This window comes from Portunus trituberculatus, chromosome 44, assembly GCF_017591435.1.
Source record: "Portunus trituberculatus isolate SZX2019 chromosome 44, ASM1759143v1, whole genome shotgun sequence".
Lineage (NCBI taxonomy): Eukaryota > Metazoa > Arthropoda > Malacostraca > Decapoda > Portunidae > Portunus > Portunus trituberculatus.
This window is the reverse complement of record NC_059298.1, coordinates 8,741,466-8,764,653: the sequence shown is the minus strand read 5'-3', so window position 1 is coordinate 8,764,653 and position 23,188 is coordinate 8,741,466. Positions and strand designations below refer to the sequence as shown.

Sequence of the window (23,188 nt, the reverse complement as noted above, 5' to 3'; positions counted from 1 at the left end):
ATGGCCTCGTATTCGTGGACGTCACGTAGTAAGCTCAGTTATTCAGCATGATGTATATGGTCCGCCAGGCAGTCACGTAATCACTCACCCGCGGGAGGAAGACCATGACGCCTCCTTCAGGTCGCCGAGCCAAGGAGAGACAGACATAAATCTTTATTTTTCACGACTTTTTCCTTGTTTTTCTCTGTAACTGATGCGCGGCGCGGCGGCAGTCATAAAGCATGCCAGTTATATTTCCGCTTGCACATTGTTTATTTTACTTATTTCTATAATAATTGTGGGAGTTTTATAATCTTCGCCAATCTTTGTATGTCCACTCATCTCTGCTGATTGCCTACTCCATGCCACACCAGCATGACTTACCATTAATATGTCACTAGAACCATGCAAACATCCTTAAAAACCCGTGTCATTTCATTAAACGTTGGCCATTCTGAAAAATTCTTCAAAATCTATTGTCTTTTATGTCATTCCATTTTGTAAATGCTTAAAAGTATTCCATATATTGTTTTTAAGTTGCAGTTGTTTCACGTCACAGTATTGAATGGGGAACTAAACTGAAAATCGTACCCACCTGTGGGCCGCCTTCAGGTTGAAAGGCCCGCGCCACTCCACAGGGTGGCAATCTAACAGACAGACAGACTGAAAATCGTCCTGTTCTGCCGCCTTGTAGATATTATATAGAAAGCAAGCATTTGAGGGGTAAACTGAACTTAAAATCGTCCTGTTCTTCTCCTCGTAAATATATCATAGAAAACAAGCATTTGAAGGGTAAACTAAACTGAAAATCGTCTTGTTCTGCAGTCTCGTAAATATTACATAGAAAACAAGCATTTGACGGGTAAACTAAACTAAATATTGTCCTTTTCTTGTTCTGCTTCCTAAAAATTTAAAAGAAAGGCAGTATTGAAGGGAGACCTAAAGCTGATCAGGTGAAAAGAGGAGGAAGAGGGAGAAGGGACGGGGAGGGGGAGTTGATGGGCCTATAAGCTCGCAGTACATCGTCTATTCAAATTAAATACCACATAATTAAGTTTTAAGGCAAGTTCACACGTTTCAATATACGACTGAAATTGCAAGTTGCTTGAAGAATCGACTGAGCCTTTCTAGTTGGAACACGTTCACACATAACGACTGGGAAGTATCAGCTGGTTGGCGGGAAGAGAATGTAAACAAACTACTACTCAGCAAGATGTCTTCCTCTGGAGACGATGACAATTGCGATCAAATTAGATTATCACAAGTAATCAATCCTCACTTCCAACAATGCCCTGCATAGTGGAAAACAGTCATCGGAGGGTGGTAGCGATCTCGTCGAACGCCTATTTGCTTACGCTTTTTTTTTTTTTTTAGGTAGAATTCACTTAAAGGCTCCCAGATGTGGGTTTTTTTTTCCTAACCAACTCCAAAATCTTCTTTTCTACATCGACACATTTTCAAACATTTCTCCGTGACGTCACAACATAAACCAAGTCGCAAATCGACTGAACAAGACCAACATGTTGGTCTTGTTTTACGACTGGTTCTTCCAATCGCTAGCCACCGATATATTTGTCGGAAACTCTATTGACTTGCAATGTCAGTCGCAAATTGACATGTGTGAACCGGCTTTATAGGTTGGCAATCAACAGGGCCTTTTGATTATATTTTTTATACCCTTGGATAGCTTCCTCTCTTCCATAGAAAAAGGCTTGTAGTGCATCATCAATTCAAAACCACAAAATTTAGTCTTATTTTAGAGAGAGAGAGAGAGAGAGAGAACAGCTTGTCGGGGGGTATGGGAACAACAGACCTTTATCAAAGCTTCCCTTACTTGCAGAGACGTCACCGTGTTAATAAATAATCCAAGACGGTATGGCTAATTCTAGGTTGACAGACAACTGAATAAGATATCTAGTTCATTTGTGTTCCATCCAGCTGGTTTAAAATTTCGTGTCTGTCAAATAAAGGAATATGGCAACAGTGGTGGCACCTTTGGCCAGGATGTAAACACAGCTGGAGGAACATTTACGTTGCCTTCGTGGCTCTGCGGTTTACAGGTAATATATTAGTGTCTCGAGTGCTATAGGAACATATTTAAAAGTTGAAATGTTCAGGCTACAAGTATTTAAGTTCAACTTGGGTATAAATATCGCTAGGAGCACAAGATCTGCTCCCATCTAGAAATGAATGAGTAGAATATCTTTCTTGTTGTGAGTTATTGGTATCGCCTATAGCATAACTATCGAATTAGATTAGAATGTAATACCATTAGAATACACCAAAAGGTTGGTGTAAGTGAAAAATTATCATTCTATCGGCCAGAAGCGTGTGCAACATGTCTTGTTATTGAAATCTTATAAACTGCAGCTTTTGGCACCATCTCTAGCCTGCTGTTGTCATCAAAAAGTATGTTGATGGATGGTTCATGTGATTATTTATAAGTTAACGAAGAACCAGTTCACCTACATTTACATTTTATGCTGGCTTGAGGCTGGATGTCTTTACAATACTTGACAACTGGTATTCTTACTATCTGATCAGAGGGCTAAAGATGAAGGGAACATGGTAAATAATGGAGGTGAGTGCTTAAGGTTACTAATTGACTCGATTTCTAACTGTTGGTCGTTAGTGGCTTGGCTTAGTGAACAGTGTCCACATACGGCAATAGCAATGTACGTAGACTGTACACATGATTTTTCAAAGAATTAAATTAGAAATTAATAACTATTAACAGTTTGATATAAGTATAGAATATGTAGCAAATTTATTGTGCAATGAAGATGGCTTTGCAGTGGAATTTGGATTTTAAGTAGTAGTTTTTGTCAAATTCAGATCATTGCACTGTTATATTTTGAAAAAAAAGTTGAGTTTATGGAAGTGAGTCTAGGTTATTGTAAATACTAATATGTACAGTGTATTTTACAGTCAATTTAGTTAATGAGAAGTAGACAGGAGTTGGTGTTTCCATTCTTAGACACATTATTTGATTATATCACTTTTTATCCTTTGCTTGTATATGCATTTTGATAATTTATTACTGTCTTTCCAATTCAAAATCTTTCGTTCCCAGGACAGCACGTAGGTCCCACAATGGAGATTGCTCGTACTCTCTTTGGACCTCGTGCACCTCAGGGCTACACAGACGGCAACACACAGGGCCAGGTGCACACGGCAGCTGATGATGATGAGGATGCAGATGATGTGTTTCTGCCTGATACTCCAGAAGGTTTAAGCACAGGTAAACATTTGTTGTTGATGATGTGACTGATCTTAATATTGTTTATTTTTTTCTAGATCAGCTTGATCAGAAGGAACCAGAGTCTTGTTTATGGAAGCAGAGGTGCATACTAATCAGGATTGTTTTTAATTTAGCTACCTCCTATTGATCTGGGGTTGTTTTTGTGGAGGATTGGGTTGATTGTAAAAGAAGGTGAAAGAACAATTGGCTTGTTGTGTGCTACTTATGTTGTAGGTTTAACTAATCAGTTTGTAGCCTCACTTTCTTTTTTTTGTTTTTCTTAGATAGCTAAGTCCATATATATACAAATATGTCTCTTGGTGGGAAGTCACATTGCGCTCTCTCTCTCTCTCTCTCTCTCTCTCTCTCTCTCTCTCTCTCTCTCTCTCTCTCTCTCTCTCTCTCTCTCTCTCTCTCTCTCTCTCTCTCTCTCTCTCTGGTAAATTAACCATTATTTTTCAAAATACATTAAAGTTCTGTACTGAATCAAGTTCCACAACACACTAATTTTTTATTACCTTTATTTCATAGAATGAATTAAACATTTACAGGAATAAGAGCAACTGGTGGATCCAATTCAACAGAGCCAAGTGTAGGAGGACCATTTTCAGCCATCACTCCATCCATGTGGCCACAAGACATCCTCACTCGCCTCTCCCAACAGGTCACTCACCAAGACCCCAACCACCAGCCAGATTATAGGTGAGTTAATACAATTAGGAACGATTTGAAATGACTAAAACTATTCAATACGTGCTTAAGTTTTGCATCTTTTTTATAGTAGACTGGAACTCTCAAGCAGAAGACTTTATGATCAGTACTATTCTTACTTTGTAAAATTTCAACAGATTTGATGAATTTGGATTTCGAGTTGAGGAGGAAGATGGACCTGAGCAGAACAGCACAAAACTCCTTAGTCAGCCTTTTGTGGAGGACCCTCAGCACAGGTGAAATCACCTGCCCTCATCTATTTCTTCATAATAAATTGTTCTCCATACAATCATTATTTTAGCAGAGTGGTTTTGGGTTGCAGGATTATGCTTTGGATTGAAGTAGTTATTATTGTAATAGTTTTGTATGGGCTTCATTCACAAGTCCTCATCTGTTGTGTCATCATATCTTATTGTAGAATGCACCGTCACCTCACTGTTGTTACTTAACAACCCTCTGTTCTCTTGAAGTATCCTTTGTACTTCTGAAATGTGCTATCATGAAGCATATTTGTTTAAATGCATACTGTTGTGTATGCTATTCTTAAGGATAGGAGAATGAACAGCAAAATTGTTGTGAAAACTGGTATCTCCTTTTTTCATAGATTACATTGGATAGCCTACTTAGAGTTCAGCCACAGTGATGAGGTTGGGGAACTCACATGGGAGCACGTTGATACCCGGCTCCCTCGCACTGACAAACTTCGAGGGATGGTCAGAGGTGGCCTTCCTCACTCCCTACGCCCTCAGTTGTGGATGAGACTCTCAGGTCAGTTAATGCTAAACAAGGAGTCAGAGATATGTTTTTCACTGTTGAGAAATTTCCAGTCCACCCAAGATAGAGGAAGAGATGCATGTTGATATATGATTAAAGTGATGAAAAGAGAATAGCCAACAATATCAATTCATGTATGATATTATTCAGAACTTCATAAAAATAAATTGAAGTGTGAAAATCTGGAAGAAAACATAAACAATAAGTATTTTACAATAGATCCTGTATCAATGCTTCATCTCAGTAAAATAAACAAACTGAATCTGTAGCTCCTAGTAGCTCATTGTGGCTTTTTCCTACTTTTTTATAACCATATATATTCACAGAAATATTGTATGAAGCTGATGAATTGTTAGATAATATGGTACCTTGGATTGCTAAATTCTGTATCAATATATTGAGCAAGCAAAGCTTCATCCATTGAAGTACATCAGGTTTTTGTTACATCTTTAAAGGTGCACTACAGAAACAGCGGCAGTCAGATATCTCTTACCGTGAAGTAGTGAAAGCCTCAAGCAATGATGCACTCATGACCAGCAAGCAAATAGAGAAGGATCTTTTACGTACCATGCCCACCAATGCCTGCTTCTCTCAGCTTACCTCTACTGGCATCCCACGACTTAGGAGGGTATTACGGGCACTGGCCTGGCTCTATCCAGATATTGGGTGAGTGAGTGAGTGAGTTTAGGGATGAGTAATGAGTTAATCATTTGAATTAGTCATGTGTAGTAGTAAGTTGGCAGACTAATAACACATGTGAATTACAGTCAATAAAAACTACTTGCTACATCGTAACCTCTTGTGTTATCTCAGCAACTGCCTTGTTATTAGAAGCAAAGGCAGATTTTTTTTTTTTTTTTTTTTTTTTCAGAGAGAGAGAGAGAGAGAGATAAGCACTGTATCTAAGTGGTGAATACGTGGTAGTTACTTTCTTATTTATTCATCTTTTATATGTGGGAAGCTAGCTGACCCAGGGGAAAAAGGTGTAACTAAAATGCTTTTACTTGTCACTTCCAAGAAAGTTGATACATGAAAGAAAGATTTGTTTCTAATTAACTTGTTTGCCAACTCTCATATTTTCTAATTTAAGTGATTAGTATGTTTCTTGCCTATAAAAGATTAAAAAGAAATTATTGGTTTTTTGTCAGTATTGTCTGGCTTTACTAAATGAAGGTGCTATTACATGTTTGCATTTTCCATCATCACAGCACATTTTGTCTGTATGTATTTCACAAACCATTCAAGTAAATAATTACATGGTATGAGCTACCATCAGGAAGTTCCAAAATGAAGACCATATATGCACTGCAAATAAAAAGGCTCTTTCTTCTCAGTATGGCTTGTCACATATACACAAGGAAGCAGAAAGCACTTATGGCTAAAGTTATTAATGTCATTCTCATGGCTGAACAACAAAAGTCAGCAAGTTTTGAAAAAAAAAAAAGAAAATGGCTTCATGCACTTTATCAGCCACAAATATCTACTGCATATGCATGGTTAAGACCTGGCTCATCTTGCTGCTGTTTCATGAGGAAATTAATGTAAACAACTTTATTAGGGAAGTAATAGGAAAAAAGAAAAGAAAACTAGACAAATCCACCTAATCTTGGGCTCTAATCATCCTCAGTGTTACCCTTATAGAATGTTTCACAGTTTCACTTTTGAAAATGATACAACAAGCTCTACTTTGTCTGCCACTCATCAGAATACTTATACATCATGATTTCTTGATATATTCACTTGGATATCATTGAATAGTCCCTTGAAATCAGCCTGAAGTGTATCACAGAAAGAGCCTTCACCGTCATCGGTGGTGATGGTAGTGTCAGCTGTGATAACAGTAGCATGAGCATGCTGAGATAACAGAAAGCAATTTGTCAGTGCTTTGATGATGGAGCATTCTGCATGGAAAACACACATCCTAATAGTACTTGAATTCTAGGTTTGCTGAATTTCATTGTGTATAATGTTTTTACAAAACATTTCCAGGTCTATCAGTTAAGGATACACACACACACACACACACACACACACACACACACACACACACACACACACACACACACACACACACACACACACACACACACACACACACACACACACACACACACACACACACACACACACAAACCAGATGACCGGGGTTCGATTCCCCGGCCGGGTGGAGATATTTGGATGTGTCTCCTTTCACGTGCAGCCCCTGTTCACGTAGCAGTGAGTAGGTACGGGATGTAAATCGAGGAGTTGTGACCTTGTTGTCCCGGTGTGTGGTGTGTGCCTGGTCTCAGGCCTATCCCAAGATCGGAAACAATGAGCTCTGAGCTCGTTCCGTAGGGTAACGTCTGGCTGTCTCGTCAGAGACTGCAGCAGATCAAACAGTGAATTACACACACACACACACACACACACTACCATATATGTATATTTAGGTGATTCCTCTTTTGCATGGCAGTGTGACTGCATCACTAATACACTAACATCTGTGAACAGTATTGAGGTGCATGTTGCAAGATTACTAACATTACACACAGGTATTGCCAAGGAACAGGAATGGTTGTGGCCTCTTTACTTCTATTTCTTGAGGAAGAAGATGCATTCTGGGTAATGTGCACTATAGTTGAGGACCTTTTACCTGCCTCTTACTACTCCTCTACACTCCTTGGTAAGATTATGGTTATGAGTCAGTAAAGGGTTAATTGTTCTCATTTATTTTATTTTTTTTTTGCACTTTGACAAAGGAATGTAATGAAAACACTGTAGGTTATTATGTAAGACTTTTTTCTTCTAGTAGTTGACACTGTATTTACATAGTCTTCTTTGAAATCTGACCAGTATGTACTTAGGTCTTATGTAAAATTCTGCTTTGCTATGTACTTAGTGTGCTTTCCAATATATTTTATTGCTATTACATATATGTATATGGAGCCAAAATAATGGTACATATTATTCTTGTTGTAGTGAGGCAAAGGAATTGGTGTAAGTTTTTCATTTATGTATCCTTTCCAGTGCCATGATTTTGTCACCAAATCTATTACTTATCACTTTCAGAAAAGGAGCTTTGTGAATTGGAGTTGTATAGTTTTTGTATGTGTGCAATATTGATGAAACCTTGAGAAGCACATCATGAAGCTTTTTTTTTCAGGTTTCATGATTTTCATATAGAACGTATTTGGTCTTTATCCCTGGGGTAGCAGAATGACTGTTATGTCTAAGAGTTAGGATTGCATGAAATCATCATTGGGTTAGCAAAATTACTATATCAAGTCTTAAGAGTTGGGCTTGCATGGAACTAAACCTTGGATTTGCATCTGCATTGAGTGGTTTGCTATTTTGTTATCTTTTTGAAATGATAATTAATAGATTGTATTTTGTAATGACTTTCACAGTAATGCATATTTGTTTATTTCTTTAATATTATCATGTCATGTTAAGCACGATGTTTAACTCAATGTCTTGCTTCATTTATTAACAGTATAATGTGCACTCTTTAAGATTTAACCATGATCCAAAACACTAATCGTTATGGGCAAAGCTGATCTGGAAGTAATGACTTTTCATTACTGTTGATATGGAAACAGGAATTTGTCTTTATAAATAATGTATGTTACTTGGTTTGGCAATCTCCTAAAAGATTAACGATTTTGTCATGTTTTCAGTGATATCTTTAAAATTAAGCTTAGGACATAGATAATTGACTAACTGATTAAAAGTATCATGAATATCAAAATTTGGGTAAGTGGTTAGGTAGTTACAGTTGTGCATTGTGGACGGACCAATCATCTATCTTGTAAAGAGGATGTAGGAGTTATGGACATGACTTGTAAAGCAGCTTAGTCTCTGAAAACATTTTTAAGATTAATTCATTATTTATTGTTGTGATTTTGCCTCAACCATTTCCATCTTTTTACACCATGTCAATCACCGCTTTCCATTGTATCATGTTAATTCCTACTTTACAATCAGGTGTTCAGGCCGACCAGCGTGTCTTGGCAGCACTGGTGTGTACTTACCTGCCAGGGGTGGACTCTGTGGTGCGAGAACATGACATTGAACTTTCTCTTATCACTCTGCATTGGTTTGTTACTGTCTTTGCCTCTGTTCTACATATGAAGATTCTTCTTCGAGTGTGGGACATGTTCTTCTTGGATGGTTCAATTGTGCTGTTTCAGGTTACCTTGGCTATGCTGAAGATTAAAGGTGAGAGAAATTTGTTTTTGTTTGTGACTGACCTGTATTGAGTGGTTGTCATTTTGTAACTCATCTTTAAACACTGCTCTCTCAGTCCTGTTCTTTCAGCTATGTCTTATTTATTTGTTTGAAGTCTTCTGCTTTAACCCATGATGAAGAAGGAAGAATAGGTTCAGGAAAAAATGTAGCAGTAGTAGTGTGGTATGTTATTTATATTTGAATTACCAGATAGTACAATATCAAGCTTTGTAATTGTTGTTTCAAGTAGATAGCTCACAATGTTATATAATGCTTTTTTTTTATTTATGTATGTAGTAACTTGTTGGGTTTAAGATAAGTATGAATTTTTCTCTCTCCTAACCAGAGGCTGAATTACGCAGTCTGGAAAATTCTGCACAAATTTTCAATGCATTATCCGACATTCCTGGAGAAATAGATGATGTGACTTGCCTGTTCAAGGTGAGTCATGTTGGAAGTCAGTATGAGGAAAAAGAAGAAATGGAAGGATGGATGGTGGGAGAGATTTGATTAATTCCTATGAATCAGTCATGAAACTTTTTATATTTTATATGTATTTAGTTCTTAGAATTTAGTGAATTAATGAGCATATTTCATATAGTGGTAAGATATCAATAGGAAAAATGGAATGATCTTAACACAGGTTATGGAAAGTGTGTGTGGCAGCTTAACAGATGTCATGGTAGAGACGCATCGGAGACGTCATCTTGCTTACCTTATGGCAGACCACGGAGCCCTCATCAATCCTGACCATTCAACTAACTTACCTAAGCAACAATTGAATCGGTTTGTGTATTTTGTTATCTTATCTTGATTTGAGCCAATTTTTCAGTTTCCCAAGGAACTATGATATTTACTTTACAATGAACTCATGTTGCTAGAATTTAAAGATATGTTGTCAGTTCAGTTTCAACCTCCTGTTTAAATTATTTATATTTTGTAAGAGATATCCCTGAATGAGATATTTTTCCTCTTCATCCTGTTTCATTCATGATTTTGAAATGCTTATATTGATTTCTATTTCAATCCCTTCTTTCTTTTTTTGTCACCATTCAGGCGACAGGTGAACAAGAGCAAGTCAGTTCTTGAGGTTTTGCTATTCAAAGGTGATCAGAATGCAGACGACATACGAAACAAGAACATTCGCCAAACAGAGTTACTGGTCGATTTACGTGAGGCAATCCTTCAAGTTGGACGCCACTTCCAGGTAAATAACACTCTTTCAATGCTCATAAGCCTTTCAAATTTTATCAGTCATACATCTTCATTTTAATATCATAAAACAAAAAATTGCTTGAAAAAGTGCCCACTGAGGTGAAACAAGGTGAAAAGAGTTAACCAAATGTACTATGTGATAATTGTTTTGAAACACACACACACACACACACACACACACCGCGTAGTGTAGTGGTCAGCATGCTCGACTCACAATTGAGAGGGCCGGGTTCGAGTCCCGTAAAGCAGCAAAGAAAATGGGCAAGCCTCTTAATGTGTGGCCCCTGTTCATCTAGCAGTAAATAGGCACGGGATGTAACTCAAGGGGTTGTGGCCTCGCTTTCCCGGTGTGTGGAGTGTGTTGTGGTCTCAGTCCTACCCGAAGATCGGTCTATGAGCTCTGAGTTCGCTCCGTAATGGGGAAGACTAGCTGGGTGACCAGCAGACGACCGAGGTGAATTACACACACACACACACACACACACACACACACACACACACACACACACACACACACACACACACACACACACACACACACACACATTGCAGAGAGCAGAGCTATAAACAAATCAGTCCCATTGCTGGATACTACTGCTACCTCCAAACCAAGAGACTTAGTGATATATAGTTGATATAACAGACAATATGGGGACAGGTGTCTAGGGCCGCCGTGGTGCAGTGGGACCACGCGCACTTTAACAATTTTGATGTACTTTTTTATAATTTTGACTTGTACTTAATGTAAGTGAAGGCTGGTGATGGATAACGTAGAAGAGAAGGGGAAAAGGGTGGAGAGGAGGAGGCAGGGTATTCGTCAGAGTCACCATACATATGAAACGCCTGGTAACTTGGTATGATTCTTGTGAACTCTCCATTGGAGGGCACTTGCACTCTCACTAGATTCCTTATTTTCACCACTAATAAGCCTCATTGGTGCCATTGTAAGTTTCCAAATGAAAAACTACAGAAAGAATGCAGAAGAATGTCGTTTTCTCTTGACTGCGGCGTGGTAGCAGGACTAGGGATGTGCACGGTATACCATAATACTGGTATGTTAGCTTTGGTAATACTGGTATTACCGCTATCAGAATGGTATAACCATGTGTGCAGCCGTTCGAGTACCAGGTCGAACTTTTGCGTTCGAATATTGTAAAGTTTGACTTTTAAGACGTTTGAGTATTGAGTCTTCACTGTATTGGAAAAAGGACCAGACTTGGTATGTACAACAGAAACAAAGTTAAGTGAAGATATTCAAATAGATTTTAAAGAACATGGATATAATGTTTGGAAGAGAAACAGAAGGGGAAAAGCAGGAGGAGGAGTTTGAAAGGGGTTTGAAAGGATATATACATGGAAGAAGTACAATATGGACATGGACTGGAAGAGATTTTGAGGATAACAATTACAACCATAGGGAGGGAAAGGAGGAAAATCATAGTTACATATGTGCCACCAAAGACTAATTAATGAAAACTTGAGGTACACAAGGGAATGCAAAATGAAGTGTTGAAATGTGTGGACAATATGCTAAGAACTGACAGAAAACTACTACTTTTGGAGTATCTAAATTGCAAACACGTTAATTAGGAGGAAATGGAATTGAATAGTTATGCTGTATGATGAGGAAGAGAAGTGCTACAACTGGCAATGGTAAACACAATGGACCAATGGCTGAAGGAATATACAAGGTATAGAGGGGAAGAAGAACCATCAGTGTTGGATCTGATATTCACAAAAAAAAAAAACAGCCTTGTCCAATCATCAAACAACATAATCCAATGAGAAAAAGTGATCATCGAGTCCTTAAAAGTTGAATTAGAGGATCAGGACATTTTGAGATTGGATGAAGGATACAAACAAGGAAGATTGAATCATGCCTAGATAAATTTTGAAGGATTAACTAAGTATTTTGGTAGTAGAAATTGGAAAGAAACCATGCAAGGCAAGACAATTCAAGAGAAGTATGAAATCTTCTTAGACAAGTACAATGGTGGAGTAAGGAGGTATGTCCCAGTATTCAGAGTTAAAGAGAGCAAACACACACGGTATAATGCTTCATGCACAAAAGCTAAGAAGAGAAAGAATGCTGCTTGCAAGAAATTAAGGAAGAGAAATGAAGAAAATAGGAAGCAATATACACCTAACCCTCCGTTATTGCGCCCTTCCGTTATCGCGTTTAGGTGTTATCGCGCACTTATGAAAATCTGCAAAATAAAATTTTTAGCACATCTGGAAAGTTGTTATCGCACACTTGTAGTAGTAGTAGTAGTAGTAGTAGTAGTAGTAGTAGTAGTAGTAGTACCACCCATATCCCAACCACACACTGACGAATGTTTAGATAGGGGGAGGTGGAGGGGGAGAAAGACGATTATCATGAGGAGGAGGAGGAGCCAGCAGCCAATCATTGCTGTGTATTCACATCACGTGATTTGAATAAGGAGCTGATTGGTTCTGGTCACTCTGCTCACCACCACCACCACCACCCCTCAGTCTTGCACATAGTATTCTGTTGTTCAGAGCTGGTTTTCATTCATTTCAGATTGTCAAATGTTAATAAGCTACTCCATCCAGTATTAAATAATCATAGTAAATGTAGGGTAACACAACATTTTTTTAGGAAAATTTTTGTGTTGAGGTACCAATTTATTTATTTCCTATGTATTCTTCACTTCTGTTATTGTATTTTCTGCTATCGTATGTTTTTTTAACCCACCAATTTCACACGATAACGGAGGGTTAGGTGTAATGAGGCATGAAAGTAATACATTAGAATAAGGAGGGAGGAGGAGAGAAAGTTTGAAAGGGATGTTGTAAAAAGATGTGGAGTGGAACCCAAGCTATTCTACAAATACAGTAGGCCCCTGCACTTGGCGAATCTCAGCTTGGCGAGATTCACTTTTGGCAGTAGGGTGGCCACAGACTACGGAGCTTGGCAATTTCAATCCAAACTTGGCGGACTTCTGGTGGCCACATGGCGAACCGCGCAGCTCCCTGGTGACGTCAGACTTCTCTCCAAACCTATCAGAATGCAATGTGAGAGTCCCCTTCAGCCATTTTGTGTTTGCTATCCTCTGTTCTGTTAGCATTGGGAATGAATTCCGGCGATTTACTGCCATCATACCCTCTAGCAGCACATGTGGTACTGATGGGGGTAAGGACAATGGTGGTGGCGGCAAGGATGAAAGTGGGTGAGGGAAATGGGTGGAAAAACGGGAGTTACGTCCGTTATATCATGTCTTATTAGCTTTATTTATTGTTTATTGGTCTGTTTTGTACATGTGTTCTAATTTGTGAAGACGAAAGATTTTATTTCAGCTCAAAAGATGGTAATTTAGGGGTCAAAAGAGAGACTTTGGCAATGACCAAAGACTGATTGAGGTATTTTTTAGGCAATTCATATGTTATAAAGAACTTGTGCTTTGCGAAATTCGCATTTGGCAGTAGTTTCGCCAGACTAATTAATTCGCCAAGTGCTGGGCCTTATTGTACAGGGGATCCTCGCTATTCGACGGGATTAGGGTGGTTTTTCATCGGTTGAATCAGTGTTTATTCGAATCGTGAAGCAATTTATCCCATAGGATGCTTAAGAATTAGGGGGGATAGGGACCAACCTCTAGCGTAGACTCCCTCAAAACATCATATAACCTCTAAAAAACACTAACTTAGACTAAATCAGTACTATTAAAGGCTTCATTTATATCTAACTTGTTTTATTACACACATTAGGGTGCTGTACAGTACATTTTTGGAAATAAAAACACTTGCAGCGATCTCGCGCTACTTGTTGATACTGTTGATCTAGGGACATCCATTTGTGCTGCAGCGACACTGTGAGCTATACCTTCCTCACACTTTCTTATAAGCTCAAGCTTATTTTTTAAAGGAAGGAAATTGTGCTTCGTAGGGCTGGAGGTGGAGGTGGCTTTCCGTCGTCTTGAGTTAGACAAAATGCACCGTTTTCCACTAGCGTCAATTTTTAGTCAAATTAAAATGTATGGTTTCTAATTAACGCTTTTATAATAATATTAATTTTTTTGTTAGTTGGAATGATGTTATAATCTCAAATCAATAGAATCTTGATAAGTAGATGTAAAAATATATATATATATATATATATATATATATATATATATATATATATATATATATATATATATATATATATATATATATATATTTATTTATTTATTTATTTATTTATTTATTTATTTATTTAATTAATTAATTAAATTTTTTTTTTTTTGTCCTAGCCTAACAGTGAAGAGTAGTTCAGTTGTTTGTTTACATTTCTCTGGGACTGCAACGTTCCAAGACAGAACTTCCAAGGAACAACTGGCCAAGATGAGCAGCTCTGTTGTTTATGAGTGGACAAAGCTGTCTGAAGAGTTTCTTATGGGGAGCATTAAAGGCCAAAAATAGCAACGAAGAAATAGCAACGGCTTGCTGGGGGTGAAGGGGCCGCCATGTTTGTTTACAGTTGACAAACACGACAAAGGCAGAAGCGAGCTTGTGTGTGACGACCAGTGGCGACTAAAGTTGACAGAAAAAGTTGACGGAATAGTGGTAGTGTGATGCCGCCATTAAGGCGTCAGTTTACATTTCCGCCTGACGGGTTTGTGGCAAATTTGGGTGGCAGCGGATTTGACCGGGTGGGTGGTGCTCGAGATATGAATGTCGAACTGGCGAGTCAGTTGGTCGAACCTTGAGGATTGGGTATAATTCCAACTGTGAATGGTTGAATCACAAGGATCCCCCTGTATATAAATGAAAAAATTGAGACACCATTATTAAGTTAACTATATTAAACAGGGTATATGAAATAATGGAACTGATAAGTGAACTGATGAATGAGAGTTTTAAATCGGTACTTAATGTAGATGGAGACTTTATAGAACCAAACGACAAAGTGATGCAGGAATAGTTACAAAACATTGTGGGGCAAAAACAGGAAATTAGCAGATTACTAGAAAAGGTAGATGTAAGAAATGTAGTGGAACCAGATAGAGTGTCAGAATGGACACTGAGAGAATATAGAGAACAATTAATAGAACCAATTTGGATGTGATCAACAGCTGATTAAGTGAAGGGAATGTACCAATGGAAAGGAAAAGAGCAAATGTAGTCCCAATATACAAAAGAGACAAAAGAACCAAGCCTTTGAATTATATACAGGCAACCCCCCGCTTAACGAAGGTTCACACAGGGAAATTTTGCTACAACGAATATTTCAATTTACTACCATCTGCTCATTTAACGAACGCCAAACTCGCTTTAACGAAGTTTTATCCAGGTAATTTTTTCCAAGTTTGAAAGCCCTGCCATATCACACAAGCCAACAGGCTTTTGATTACACCAGCACCTCTCGTGGACAACATGCGCACCACTCACTCCCCCTTGTTCAAAACAATAACAGCATCAGCAGCAGCTCATCTTCCCTCGCTCAACTTACCACCAAAACGCCCTGCAATGTCACCTAGCATTGCTAAGAAGACCAAGAAGTCTCCTACTCTCGAAGTGAAGCTGGATATTATTCACAGAGAGGTGAGAAAACTAATAGCATTGCTTGCCACCATCTTGACTCCATCTACTGTCTCTACTATTTTCAAGTCAGCAGACTCTATTAAGAAGGCTGGTGAGACCGTATCTTCCTTGCAAGCTAAAAGAATCGCTTGAACTCGTGACTCTACAATGGATAAAATGGAAAGCCTTGTGGAAATGTGGTACATAAGATTTGTATGTGGTACAATGATGTGCCCTTTGTTTACATTCCACAATTGAAAAGAATGAGTAAAGAAGGGAAGACATACCAAACAGAGAAGGAAATGTGTGAAATAATGAATGAGAGCTTCAAAACGGTGTTCACTGCAGATGATTTCACAGAACCTAATAGGACCTGGGATTGCTAAGGATTATAGGAGATTGCAGTGCACAAAGAAGATATTGGAAGATTATTGGAGAAGTTGGATGTCAGAAAAGCAATGGGGTCAGATGGTGTATCAGGCTGGGTGTTAAAAGAATGTAAAGAGAAACTACTGGATCCAGTTTGGGAAATAATTACAAGTTCAATAAATGAAGGGAAAGTTCCATTAGAATGGAAGAGAGCCAACATACTACCAATATTTAAAGGAGGAAAGGCAACTGGACCACTAAACTACAGACCAGTGTCACTTACAAGTGTCTTGGGGAAGTTGCATGAAATAATTATCAAAGAAAAATGGGTTAAATTTGTAGAAGAGGAGCAAGTCATATTGAACGGACAATTTGGGTTCAGGACAGGGCGATCATGTGTATCAAACTTATTAAGCTTCTACTCGAGAGTTATTGCAGGACTTGAAAACAGAAATGGATCGGTAGACACAGTATACCTGGATATTAAAAAGGCTTTTGATAAAGTCCCTCATGGAAGACTACTTTGGAAACTAGAGAACATAGGAGGAATATCTGAAGGATAGGGAAATGAGAACTGTGATCAGAGATAGATACTCAACTTGGGGAAATTAATTAGCAGAGTGTCACAAGGGTCAGTGTTAGTCCCCATTATGTTTCAGATTCATGTAAATGTCATTCACATTGGGATAAACAGTTATATAAATTTATTTATTGATGATGCAAAGCTGCTAAGAGTTATCAAAACGAAAGAGGACTGTTTGCTGTTGCAGGAAGATATAAACAAGATCTATGAGTGGAGCAGGAAGTGGAAATTGGAGTTTAATGCCAAGAAATGTCACATAATGGAACTAGGAAAGATTAAGAGAAGACTGGTATGGAACTATTTGATGGAAGAGGAACAAATAATGAAGACTAAAGAGGAAAAAGATCTGGGAGTGACCATACAGGAAAATCTGAGCCCACACATAAACAAGATATTTGGACTATCATATAAAATGTTGACTAATATAAGAGTGGCATTTCATTACATGGATAAAGATATGATGAAAAAAATCATCACAAGCATGATACATCCAAGGCTGGAATATGCAACAGTGGTATGGTCTCGGAGCTCTAAAAAGGACATAAGAAAATTGGAAAGGATACAGAAGATTACTACAAAGATGGTGCCGGAATTGAAGGACCTCACATATGAAGAATGACTGAAGGAAATGGGACTGCCAACCTTACAAGATAGAAGAGAACGTGGGGACCTAATAACAATGTATAAGATAGTAAATGATATTGAAAAGATAGACAAAGAAGACCTGGTGCTGTTGACAGAAGATGGAAGGACAAGAGGACATGAAAAGAAGATCAGGATGAGGCAGTGTGTGAAGGATATTGGAAAATACAGTTTTCCACACAGAATGGTGGAAAAATGGAATGCAATGGATAATGAAGTTGTTGCAGCACATATTGTGCATAACTTTAAGGAAAAATTAGATAAATGGAGATATGGAGACAGGACACTATGAGCCCCACTCGAACCCTCTACAATACAACTAGGTAAATACATACAACTTCTCATGATTCATCTTTGCAGGGGGTAGAGCCCAACTACACCAGCACTACCCTTACACCAGACTACAGCATTGAATCCCATTCTCGGGACATCCCCACGTTCCTGGCCACAGCTCGCTCTAGGCATCGACGTGCCAAGGCATTACTGGGTAAGACAGTTTGGTTAAAAATTAACCCCTTCAGTACCATGGTGCATTTCCATATTCATTCTGCTTACTGTTTGGTGATTTTATACAGTTTCAGAAACTCATGTGGGGGATTAAAATAGTGGAGACTGTGGCCATTAATCTTTTGAGCTCCAAAGACACTTCCTAATGTCAATAAAATGGTCTAACAAATCTCAAGGTAAAAATGTGTCCCAGTACTGAAGGGGTTAACATGATTTTATTGAAGCGTGCATATCTTTTATGACATTTGCTTGTTTCTGATATGATTTGATAGTGACAAATGATTAGAATTATAAGTTTTAAAAGATGTAAGGTGATTGAAGTAAAAGTGAAAGTTTATCTCTAGCCAGACTGAAGTAATACAGAGGTCTGTATCTAAAGGAAGAAAAGATAATTCATTGTGGTGTGTTTTGATGAAGATAAAGCAGTTGAAGTATATGTATATATGCTGTTAACTTTTGCCTTAAGATAATGGACAAAAAAGGTTTCAAATTATGTGAAAAATTTTGTCCTGGCATTGAGTCAGGAGAAGCATATAAGAAAATAGATAAGTGTAGTTGCAGTGAGTCATCTGATATTGTGTACTATTTTTTGCAGTTAGATGATTTGATAATATCTATATTCTTTATATGTCTTTCAGTAGTAGCATCCTTATCTCCATTTTTATTTACATTTAGATTTTGAGAGGCATGATGATGATGAACTTGGCTTCCGTAAGAATGACATCATCACTATCATATCCCAGCGGGATGAACATTGCTGGATTGGAGAGCTCAATGGGCTGAGAGGTATGGCCATCCCTTCAATAGTGAAATACAAGTATGGTGGTTTAGAAGTATTTATTATTTTTCAAGTAATGATAAACGTTAGTTCTAGATTTTTCCCACATTATGTCCATAAATTTTGAATAATTTTTCCATCTTGGTGAAGATTTATTAATTAACACTGTGAATTTGGTGTTCCAAAGGGTGGTTTCCAGCCAAGTTTGTAGAGGTTCTGGATGAACGTAGTAAAGAATACAGTCGTGCCGGTGATGATGCCATATCAGCCACAGTGACAGACCTTGTGCGGGGAACACTGTGTCCTGCAGTGAAGGCAATCCTTCAGCATGGCATGAGGTCCACCTCACTTTTAGGTAAGTTTTGATATTAATAACAAATTTATTTGTATAATAAATTTGTTTCTTCCTTGGATGCTACTGTGCTTATGTAAGGTACTATATATTATGTACAAGGTTAATGATTCTTTGTTCTGAGCATCTTGTGTTTACGCAAAAATTGTGGCTTTCATTTGCCTGTGTGTACTCCAGGTGGGCCCTGTCATCCCTGGCTCTTCATTGAGGAGTCAGCAGCTCGGGAAGTAGAGAGAGACTTCTCCTCAGTTTATTCCCGCCTTGTCTTGTGTCGCACTTTCAGACTTGATGAGGATGGCAAGGTCTTGACTCCTGAAGAGGTGAGTGGTTTATAAATTCTTGTTCATTATAATTTATGAGCTATAATTGAGTGAATTTCCTCATTAGGAGGGGTTCCCACTAACAATACTGACACCCTAACAATAAGTAATGGTTTCTTGGAATTGCAGCTGCTGTATCGGTGTGTTCAGGCTGTCAACATGAGTCATGATGCAGTACATGCCCAGATGGATGTTAAACTGCGTTCTCTTATTTGCTTAGGACTTAATGAGCAGGTGAGTTTAGTAGTAGTTTTTCACTTGAGATAGTGACAAGGAATATTTTAGGGGAGTTAAGGGAGATTAGGGAAGGAGTATATAAGAAGAAGTGTGATTAAGAGATAGATAGATGAAATGCAAAAAGTTTGGATAAAGATTTTGGCACAAGATCATTAGTGAAATATCAGAAAAGTAACTTTAACCTCTAAAGGACAGAAGCATTCCTCTCAGATCTTCATCCCCATTGAACTAGTAGTTCTAACAATTCAGAAAAAAATAGCTAATTTTCTCTTATCCGTTTCTCAACTCTGCCTTGACCAATTGATTGAAATATCACAGCATCACTCCTATCCAGATGAGCTACCATTATAGACATACAAGCATGCATGGAGCCTTCTAAAATTATGAGGATGATTGATGGTGATGATGATTACTTATTCCTAGGTACTTCATTTGTGGCTAGAGGTTCTATGCTCTAGTGTGGAAGTGGTGGAGCGATGGTATCTTCCATCCTCTTTTCTCCGCTCTCCTGGCTGGGTCCAGATCAAGTGTGAGCTGAGGGTGCTAGCACAGTTTCCCTTCACCCTCAATCCAGATTGGGAGTTGCCACCACCTCCCAACCAGGACCAGCGACCACTCCGTGAAGGGGTGAGGGATATGCTAGTGAAGCACCACCTCTTCTCATGGGACCTGTGAGACTGAAAGGAATTACCACCATGTGCTGGAGATTCATAAGACACAGTTGTGAGTCTTTTTCAGAGTCTTTAAACTAGTTTCGAGAGGACTTTTGGTCCATAGTTAGAGGTGTGTTAAAAAGTGTATAGGGACTGGGAGAGATGGGGGAAGAAAGGGAGGGAAGATGGGAAGAAGAAAAATAATGTTAGGGGGTGCTTTAATTAAAAAAAAAAAAAAAAACTATGTTTGAAGTCTTTGGCTGGATGATTGTTGCTGTAGCTTTTATTGATTTAGCAGAGAATAGGTATGAGTGGTAGGTTGAGGATATGTGATTTTGTAATTTATAATGAGTGGAAAGTTAGCAGTCTTGGCTTTTTATATAAACGTGTGTGTGTGTGTGTGTGTGTGTGTGTGTGTGTGTGTGTGTGTGTGTGTGTGTGTGTGTGTAGTCACATGGGAATGGGAGGTCATCAACCCTGTTGTCATGTACAATTGTTTGAAATTAATTTGGATATGGACTCGTGCTACAGGAAATTAAATGATTGTCTGCCTTGCCATGAGAAGTGGTAAATAGGTGAAGTGTAGAGAGAGGTTTAGCATATGATTGAGAAGTGAAGTAGAGTGTTATACGTAACTAAAATTAAGCTGAATGTTAAGGAAATTGTAACATTCAGCTGTTCAATTCATATTACAGACTGCCATGAGTATTTTTTTCATAAAAGGGAAGCTTGGATGATTATTCCTGATATGATATATATTTTTAATCTAATGATGGTGCACAGTACTATACATTTGCCAAAGGAAAATTAATCCCTCCATAGTTAGCACTGATGTTATCACCATCTTTGCTTGCAGTGTTAAGTGAAGATCATTGTTTAAATTAAATTTTTTACCTTTGTTTTGACAAGTGGACTTTGTGCTTTGATTAGTTGGCCTCTGTCATGCATGCTTGTGTGTGTCTACTAATTCTTGGCTTACATCCATACATCTATTTATTTGCTTATTGTTTTATTTATTTATTTATTTATATGTATTGGTTTGTTGATAACTCTAAAATGTCTCTTCATTACCATATTATTGCATATGAAGAGCCAGGACATTGGTTAAGTATTGTTTAACTAAGTTTTTTTCAAGTCTCACAATTTCAAGAAGTTGATAGAATTTGATTGTCAAGACTAATATACAGAGAGAGACTTTTCAGGCACATTTTACCCTGTGTAAGCTTCTGCAACTTCTTAAAATATCCACTATTTTTTGGAATGAGTCTAATCCAGTGAATATCTGTGAGTGTGTGTTGTAAGTAACCATAGGCCACACAATGTTGCTTCCTCAGGTCAGACTGTCAGAGAAGCAAGTGAACTTTCTCTGCATACATAAATTGCTGGTTGTAAGAGAAAATAATACATTGCATGTGTAGTGTTCATGAGATGTTTCATGGTTGTTAGTTATTAGTGGAAAGAATATTCATAGCTGTAGTGCACATTACCTTATTGCAGTAAGATATATACATACATTGTAGTCATATATGTTTATTTGTTGTATGCTAAATATTTTTCTCAAAAGGTGTTTATTTTTGTATCTATAATAGTTCAGAAAATTTGCTAGAACTGCTTAGCTGTATAAAACTCATCCTGAAAGTGCACATTTTAAATTTGTCATTGCCTTACACAATCATATCCATTGAAGGTGTCAGTGTCACTCTACAAACTCACTCACTTTCACATGTGGTGCCCACCAGCTACAAGTTGTCTGAGGAACCTCACAGTTCACCATTTATTTGTGCAATGCACTTTTGAAGCAGAATTTTGATGCATCCTCTACCTCAAATACTCTACACAGTGCTTCGTGATGTGAACATATGAACTGAAATCATGAAATATAATTATATCTCTGTTTTCTTGCATTGTAATAGCTTCAGAGTATTTTAGCTCTTATATTGGCATTTGTGTAATGTTTTGATCATCAAAGTACAACGTTTGCTCAGATTGCATCTATGTAACAGAATATCAAGGAAGGTGAGGTCATTTAAGTTTACCAGTTGACTGATCTTGTAAGGAATGGTAGCAATATTTGAGGTAGAGTAAATAAACACTAAATAACATTGATTCTGGGAGAATCCTATCAACTGTAACTGTGAGGCTCATGCTGGGTCTGTCAGCTATGTGTCAGAGCCCCCAAGAGATCTTCCATCATCTTATTGACTGCTTGGAGTAGTTGGTACTGGTGATCACTACAAGCAAACTGACTGTCCACACAATGCTTCCCAACTGATGCCTGTGCCGGAAATGGCAGTTAGTAAAATGGGGACTAGCAAACAATTAGATTAGAAATGTCCTGGGGATTATGGGGACATATATTTGTGTAAATGGATTAATGTATTGTACCTGTACTCCTTTAAATAGTTTGCCATTGGTGTGCAAATGTTATTTGTGACATGTTTATGTAATCTATAAACACATGTACTATCATGTACTTACTCTGGGAATATAGTGATCCTTGGCATTTTTCATGGTTTATGTTTACTTTCATTGCAAGAAGATATGCATTATTTAGAACAGTATTATGCAGATCTGTTGCATTTTTTATTGTTTTGCATTGGTAGCCGCCTAGTAATGTAGTACAATTCTTATAAAACTACTAATTGACATTGTTTATGACTTCCCTTAAAGCCTCGGTACGTCTAATTGCATTGTCTGATGAAAGAAGTCTGCTTACACTCACTAAAAGAAAAAAAGTGGAATCGAATACATATCAGTAACAAGATAATAAGTTCATCTTATTCTGTTTATTATGTTCTTGAACTCGAACAATCACTTTAGATAACCCAGAATAGTGCTTTGTGTCAGCCCAGAGAGGGATGGGTGTCGACCTCTAGTAATGGTTTATGGTTTTTATTACATCTGGATGGGGGGGCACATTACCCTTTGGATAGATATTTTGTGTAAATTAAGTTATGGTTAGTTTATCTGTATACACGTAAGGACATAGGTGCAATATTATACAGAAATATACGATTTGTTTAGTTACATAGGTTGCCAGTTATAATATTTTTGTAAGGTTTTTAGAATAATTTTGAAGACAAGAATTGTGATGA

General features: G+C 37.9%; 1 protein-coding gene across 4 annotated transcripts; it reads left to right on the top strand.

Annotated features, from left to right (window-relative positions):
- Window positions 1-1,769: 1,769 nt before the first annotated feature.
- Window positions 1,770-22,739, top strand: LOC123518572 (small G protein signaling modulator 3 homolog). 4 transcript variants are annotated; one of them, XM_045279442.1, is made up of 17 exons: window positions 1,770-1,852; window positions 3,053-3,220; window positions 3,772-3,922; window positions 4,069-4,167; window positions 4,536-4,699; window positions 5,161-5,371; window positions 7,240-7,370; window positions 8,672-8,905; window positions 9,261-9,355; window positions 9,558-9,700; window positions 9,971-10,121; window positions 17,607-17,733; window positions 18,429-18,539; window positions 18,719-18,886; window positions 19,061-19,203; window positions 19,333-19,437; window positions 19,864-22,739. In XM_045279442.1, the coding sequence occupies exons 2-17, from the start codon at window positions 3,073-3,075 to the stop codon at window positions 20,113-20,115; spliced, it is 2,433 nt and encodes an 810-aa protein (XP_045135377.1). In that variant the 5' UTR covers window positions 1,770-1,852; window positions 3,053-3,072; the 3' UTR covers window positions 20,116-22,739. The 4 variants fall into 4 exon arrangements, with proteins under 4 accessions (XP_045135377.1, XP_045135376.1, XP_045135379.1 ...); XM_045279441.1 differs by lacking the exon at window positions 1,770-1,852 and adding an exon at window positions 1,895-2,039; XM_045279444.1 differs by lacking the exon at window positions 1,770-1,852 and adding an exon at window positions 2,260-2,388.
- The last annotated feature ends 449 nt before the right edge of the window (window positions 22,740-23,188 follow it).